At 59.5% G+C, this 6,323-nt stretch overlaps 1 protein-coding gene across 1 annotated transcript; it reads right to left on the bottom strand.

Moving 5' to 3' along the window:
• Positions 1 to 412: 412 nt before the first annotated feature.
• ZNF296 (zinc finger protein 296) lies at positions 413 to 3,825 on the bottom strand. The gene is made up of 3 exons (XM_036439431.2): positions 3,440 to 3,825; positions 3,059 to 3,208; positions 413 to 1,485 (listed from the first exon to the last, which is right to left on the bottom strand). Exons 1-3 carry the CDS (start codon positions 3,738 to 3,740, stop codon positions 515 to 517), a joined length of 1,422 nt encoding a protein of 473 aa, XP_036295324.1. The 5' UTR covers positions 3,741 to 3,825; the 3' UTR covers positions 413 to 514.
• Between the last annotated feature and the right edge of the window lie 2,498 nt (positions 3,826 to 6,323).

The raw sequence follows: 6,323 nt of genomic DNA, 5'->3' as shown, positions 1-6,323 counted from the left end.
CTGTGTGCTGGGTGCAGGCTCCCAAACTCCATTGTCCACCCGCCAGCGATGGGGGGGAGAGCTTCCTGGGAGTAGAGGGTCAGGTGCCGGGGTGCCTGTGTAGGAAGCCTGACTGCATCTGTGCCCGCGGCCCAGTGAGGGCAGGGGCTCCATGCAGCAGGAAAAGGCCCAGCACCCACATGTGGAGGATGGGCCAGGACTTTGCCCAGGGCCTCTGGTGACAGGTCCAGGCCTCTCCCTGCCCTCGCCCACATCGGGAACCGGGAGCACAGCTTTTTGTGCCAGTCCTGCCGAGCCACAGGCACTGGGGGCCGGTCTTTTCCCTCACCCCCTCATTCCAAACCGGTCTGTCCAGCCGTCCACCCCAAGGAGGGAAAGCCTGCCCCACCTCAGATGCCCCAAGAAAGCGAAGTCCACACGTGTATAACTACAGGGAGGGAGGGTTTATTCACAGCAGGACACGATCAACAGATACAGTGGCAGTGGCACCAGGGGGGAAGGGCATGCCTGCCACTCAGGCCTCCCCACCTGCTTGGGGGTGCTTCTGCCGCAGGTGTTTGTCCAGGGTGGCCCGCAGGCCGAAGGGCACAAGGCAGTGGGGGCACTCAAAGCGGGCACCGTCGGGCCCCATACCATGCATGCGGCGGTGGCGATTCAGCTTGCTGCTCTGGGCACAGGCGTAGGGGCAGAGGTCGCAGGTGTAGGGCCGCTCCCCGGTGTGTGAGCGCCGGTGCACAGTCAGGTTGCTGCTGTTGGTGAAATGTTTCCCACAGAACTCACATCTGCCCCCGGGCCCGTGGCTCTTGCCCACTGTCTTTGGAGTCTTCTTGGGTAACTTCTCTGGGACCTGGGCAGAGTTGATTCTCTCTTCGTTCGTGGCAGCTCCCCAGCTGTCCCCACCGGGACCAGCCTGAGCCCCACCACCCGGAGCCCCAGGTTCCTGCACACCTGCCGTGGCGGCGGCTCCAGCGCCTTCCCGGCTGCACAGGAGAGTCCTGGCTGGGGCAGCGGCATGGGCGGCCGGCTCCGGAGGGGCAGCTGAGGCCTGATCGGGACTGGCGTTGGCTGTGGGGGGGCTCTGAGACTGCAGCTGCTGGTGGGTCTTCTTGTGGCGGTTGAGCTTGCTGCTCTGGGCACAGGCGTAAGGACACTGGTCACAGGCATAGGGCCGCTCGCCTGTGTGTGAGCGCATGTGCACCTTGAGGTTGCTGAAGGAGCTGAGGGTCTTCATGCACACGGGGCAGGTGGGGGTCCGCCGGGGGAGGCTGTTTGCCCGGGAGCTTTTGGCCTCCGCTTCCTGCCCCACCACCGCTGACATGGCTGCGGCCACCTCTGCCAGGCCCAGCAGGGGAGTCTCTGGGGCCTCAGATTCTGTCTGGTAGATGGACAGTCCATGGTCCCACTGGGCATGGCGCAGCAGTTTCCAGGCCCTGGTGAACTGTCGGCCACAGCGGAGGCAAATCAAGGTCTTCAGGTTCTCGAGTTCTGCAGAGAAGGGCTGGGTGTCAGTGTGAGGGTAAAAGGCACGGCGGTGCGGGTCACAGCTTACCAGATGGACACATTCTGTGGGAAAGGCTATGTTCTAGGGCCCCAGAATGGCCAGAGGACAGGGAAGCCCCTGCCCTCAGGAAGCTGGTTTTCAGGGATGGGGGTAGATGGACAAGAAGCAAGGAAAATCTGGAGTGGACAATGAGTATGCAAGGGTTCCTTCTGTGCTTGAAAATCATCAAGATGCCCTCCCGGCCAGGTAGCTCAATTGGATAGAGCATCATCCCCATACACCCAAGGTTGTGGGTTCAGTCCCCAGTCAGAGCACATATAAAAAGCAACCAATGAATGCATAAGAAAGTGGTACAAACCAACTTTAAAAGAAGAAAGGAAACCTTTGTGAAAAAGTAAGTTAAAAACAAAAGTTAAAGAGTGAGGGCCGGGGAGTACTATTTCATATTAGGGGATCAAGAAGGCCTTGCTCAAAGTGACCAAAACCAGTGTGATAGCCCTAGCCGGTTTGCTCAGTGGATAGAGCATTGGCCTGCGAACCAAAGGGCCCCAAGTTCAATTCCAGTCAAAGGCATGTACCTGGAAGGGCACATGCAGGAGACAACCAATGTGTCTCTCACATGGATGTTTCTCTCCCCCTTCTCCCTTCCACACTAAAAATCCATGGAAAAATATCTTCAGGTGAAGATTAACAAAAAACACACAAAAAATTAAAACCAATAAAAATGTATTTTATAAGAACCTCTGAGCCTGTTTCCACAATTGCTAGAATATGGGGATCCTCTCCCTTTTAGGTTGCTGTGACCTCAAATGGGGAACCAATGAAAGTTTGGGTCCATGTAATCTCTGTGAACATTAGCTGGGCTGAGTCCACAATCCTCCCGGAGTCTCAGTGTCTTATTCCAATAATCCCATCAGCCCCTCCCTGCTCCCACTCAAATCACAGCTCTTCCTTTCACTTTAGGACCCTCCCTGTGGCCAGCCCTGGAGAAAATCTGTTTATAGGCTGGAAGCTGAAAATCACGGTAAGGGTTTAATTCCATCCCGAGAGAAGGAACCCAGGTGCCCCGGCAGGAGGACCCGGTTCAAACCAGGGGCTTCCCAGCAAGCAGGACTGGGAGATTCCAGGGGAGGGGGCCACACCAACTACCCTTCCAGCTGGCCTCAGGCCGCCCCTCCCCCAGACCACCGCCCTCCCCAGGGTCCCCCCTACTGCCACGCTGGTCCAGCCACCTGGCCAGTTATTTCTGGCCAAGGGGAAGGAGAAGTGAAACCAGATTGGGGGGGCGTGTGTGGCAAGTCCCCAGACCAGTCTTCTGGGGCTGGCCACACCCAGTGGGCCATCCTCCTTCCCTGCCCAGCCCTGCCCCCACCCCTCTCACCACCACTAGTCCCAGCCCTAGGACAGGGCAGGCCCTGGCCACGCCTAGGCTACACCCGACGGGGGAGCCAGAAAGGGGAAGTGCTGCTCACTGCCCCGCCTGTCCAGCTCAGCCCCTGCTCCCACAGGAAGCCGGGCGGTGAACCTGAGAAGGGGTTGCATCTCGACTTTACTCACCTGAGTCCGGGCAAGGGCTGGGGCCTCGGTAGGGCTGACAGCCCAGCTTCTTGTGGTCCATGAAGGCGGTGATGGCCTTCAGCGGGAAGGTCTGCAGGCAGAGGCCGCAGGTCAACGTGTCTGGGTGTTTGTCGGTCCAGGGCTGGCGGTCTGCAGGGAGGAAGCGGGTGGTGAGCATGGGGTGGGGCCAGCACAGGCCGGGGGTTCCGAGGGCGAGGGGAAACCCGGAGGTGAGAAGGGAGCCAGGACCGGGCCACGGAAACACAGCAGAGGCCGGGGGCGTGGAGCGGAGCCGGCGGAGGGCGTCCCACCGAGAGGGAAGGAAAGGCGAGGGCAGTGGGGTCCGGCACGGGGCGGGGGGGGGGGGGGGGGCCCTCTTACCGTGAGGACCAGGGACCGGAGAGGTCCACGGCGCCGCCAGGTTCCGCGAGCCGAGGGCGAGGAGGGTCCCGGCGGCGGGCAGCAGGCTGGGGCAGCAGCGGGGCTCGCCCCCGGGCCGGCCCGGCGCCGGCCCCTCCTTGGCGGCGCGCGGCTGCAGCCCCGCGGCCTGCGGGGACCACGAGCGGGGCTCGGGCTTCACGTCGATGACCAGCTCCCGCATCTCCGGCTCGTCGTCGGAGGCCGCGGCGGCGGGCTCCGGGTCAACTCGGCGGGGCGCGCAGCCGGCCTTGCGGCGGGACATGGGTCGCGGTCCGGGCGGGCGGGCGGGCGGCGGGCGGCGCGCGGCGTGTGCTCTCGGCGGAGACTCTCAGGTGAGTGGCGGCGGCGGCGACTGGCCGCGAACCTTTACACGTGCTGGCCCGGCCGTGGCTCCGCCCCCGGGGCGGGGCCTGCGAGGGGAGGGGGCGGCCCGCAGGGGCCCTGCCGGAGTCCCAACCGCCGTGCCCGCTGGAGTTGGCTTAATCTGACTACACCTAAGGACACCCAGTTCTCACGGCCGGCGCAGAGACGGCTGTTTCATTTTAAATATATATATATATATATATATATATATCTTATTGATTTTTCACAGAGAGAAAGGGAGAGGGATAGAGAGCTAGAAACATCAATAAGAGAGAGACACATCGACCAGCTGCCTCTTGCACCCCCTCCACTGGGGATGTGCCCGCAACCAAGGTACATATGCCTTTGACCGGAATCAAACCTGGGACCCCTCAGTCCACAGACCTACGCTCTATCCAGAGCCAAACCGGTTTCGGCGAGATGGCTATTTCACAGCCCGTTTCAGGGCGGGTGAAACTGAGGCCCCGAATCCCCACCAACACCCAGGAGAGGGAAAAGGGTAGGGGCCGTGTTTCTCACGATGCCCCTAACAGTCTCTTGGACTCTTTTCAGTAAATACACAATAAAAACTCACTGGGCAAACCTTTATTGAGGGCCTGTTGGGCACCAGGTACGGTATCCCCTAAGTACTTGGGGGTCCTGCGGCGAACCCAACAGACAATAATCCCTGGCCCCCCGAGTTTACTGGTTCAGGGAGACTACGCTGAACAAGGTAAGGATGTAAAATAGAGCGCCTTCCTGAGTGACCAATGTCACCTGGAGCCAAACAAAGCTAGGAAAGGTTATAAAGGGGCAGGGTGACATGGGGGGGGGGGGCGCCTCAATTTCCTCCCCACACCAGGGAAAGGTAGGGTGGAGTTGAGGCCTGAGGGAGGGGAGGGAGTCAGCTGGTCTCTGTTCAAGAACAAGGAGGGGGGACTCTTTTCCCCTCCCCACTTGGGAGTCTGTACTTGTACTTCAATAAGTTTCCACCTTTGCTGTACAAAATCAACGATATAATAATAATAAATAAATAAAAACAACACAGAGAGGGAGGAGACGGACAGGAGGGGGGTTTGAGCTCCGTGAGAAAATGGAGTCAGCTTCGAGAGGGTCTTCTGACCACTTGAAAGTGTCGGTGTTTGGAGAGGTGCGCCTTGGGAGCTTGAGCGAAGAGGATTGTGGTCGTGCACAGACCTACTCTGCTCCTGTACCTGGACTCGGCATGAAAGCCAACTAGCCATCTGTCCTAGCTCTCCCCGCACGGCCTCCTCGAACTTCCCTCCTCAAAGCAGCCCTTTCAGATCGCTGTTTGAAGTGGCATCAACACCCTGCCCCACCCTCCAACCCTTACAAGTTTTCTTTTCTTCCTGACACCAACCACATCACCATACAGAACGGTTTCTAGACTGTCCTCTCCCTTCCCCCACCCTACACGAGGCTTAAAGTCAGGGCCGGAGTGTGTCCTCCCCCGGGGCCCAGCACTCCCAAACCCAGTGGATTTCAGGTATTAACCTGGCCACCCCCCCCCCCCCCCTCCCCACCCCCTGTTCTGCTCCTGGCCCCTCAGGGTCAAGGTCCCTCACATTGTTATGTTATTCAGATCTCCCTCAGGGTGGCTGAATTGTCCTTCTGAGAGCCAAGGGCCACCTTTTCCGAGGTGCCAGCAGCCCCACCCTGCTTAAAGCCTTCTAATCACACTCCATGACCTCCATCTGCCCCTCTTCCCTCCTGGGCCTCATTTCCCCAGATGTTACCTGACTTGGTTTCTTCACGGCCAGCTTCTGACCACCCAATTAAAGCAGCTCACCAACCTGCCACCCACGGACCACTGCCTCTACTTTCTTCCTGTTACATCACCAGCAAGGCCCCATGCATTTGTTGAAGCCACTGCTCCTATATCTTATCTTATTCTGTCCCTCCCGGCCACCCTAGAATGCAGTTATGAGAAGGCAGGGGCCCAGTCCGTCTTGTTCATAAACAGAGCCCCTGTTCCTCAATACAAAACAGAATATCTATCCTTTCAATAGACATTGGTAGGGGGCCTCCCTGTGCCAGCCATTAAGCCTCGGGGCGCTAGCTAGTGGGAAGCAGAGGCTCACCAAGCCCCTGCCTCAGTGAAGCCGTGTGGAAGGGGGCTGTCTGGGCCCAGAGCAGCGAGGTTCCTGAGGTCAGCCTGCCAGGGCCTCGGTTTCCTCTGTGAAAAGGGACTGCAGGGACGGTTGCGGGACAAAAAGGCTGCCTCGCTTCTTCCAGCTGCTGCTCTCCAAGGCTTTTTATTGTATTTTTGGCTGCTTGAAGCCTAATCTCAAGGTTTCAAGCAGGGAAGGTGGGCTCGGGGCTGGAGGAAGAGGTTAGGCGTGTGCACGTGTAGGGGAAGTGGGGGATGGGGCAGGCACCCCGTCTTTGAACCTCAGAATCTTCTTCCACAAAACGGGCATCCCGGCCCCCCCACCTCGCAGACGGCGGACGAGCTCCGAGCGCCCGCCCCGCCGCCCGCGCC

The sequence above is a fragment of the Pipistrellus kuhlii genome, unplaced genomic scaffold, assembly GCF_014108245.1.
Source record: "Pipistrellus kuhlii isolate mPipKuh1 unplaced genomic scaffold, mPipKuh1.p scaffold_m20_p_152, whole genome shotgun sequence".
Taxonomy (NCBI): Eukaryota; Metazoa; Chordata; class Mammalia; order Chiroptera; family Vespertilionidae; genus Pipistrellus; species Pipistrellus kuhlii.
Note: the sequence above shows the minus strand (reverse complement) of the source record. Positions and strands in the feature narration are given on the sequence as shown.

Excerpts from the sequence above, each read along its gene's own strand:
- ZNF296 (XM_036439431.2), bottom strand. The coding sequence starts at position 3,740 with ATGTCCCGCCGCAAGGCCGGCTGCGCGCCCCGCCGAGTTGACCCGGAG. Across the intron at positions 3,209-3,439 it reads TCCGGTCCCTGGTCCTCACG|ACCGCCAGCCCTGGACCGAC; the intron begins GTAAGAGGGCCC and ends TCCTCCCTGCAG. Across the intron at positions 1,486-3,058 it reads CAGCCCTTGCCCGGACTCAG|AACTCGAGAACCTGAAGACC; the intron begins GTGAGTAAAGTC and ends CCTTCTCTGCAG.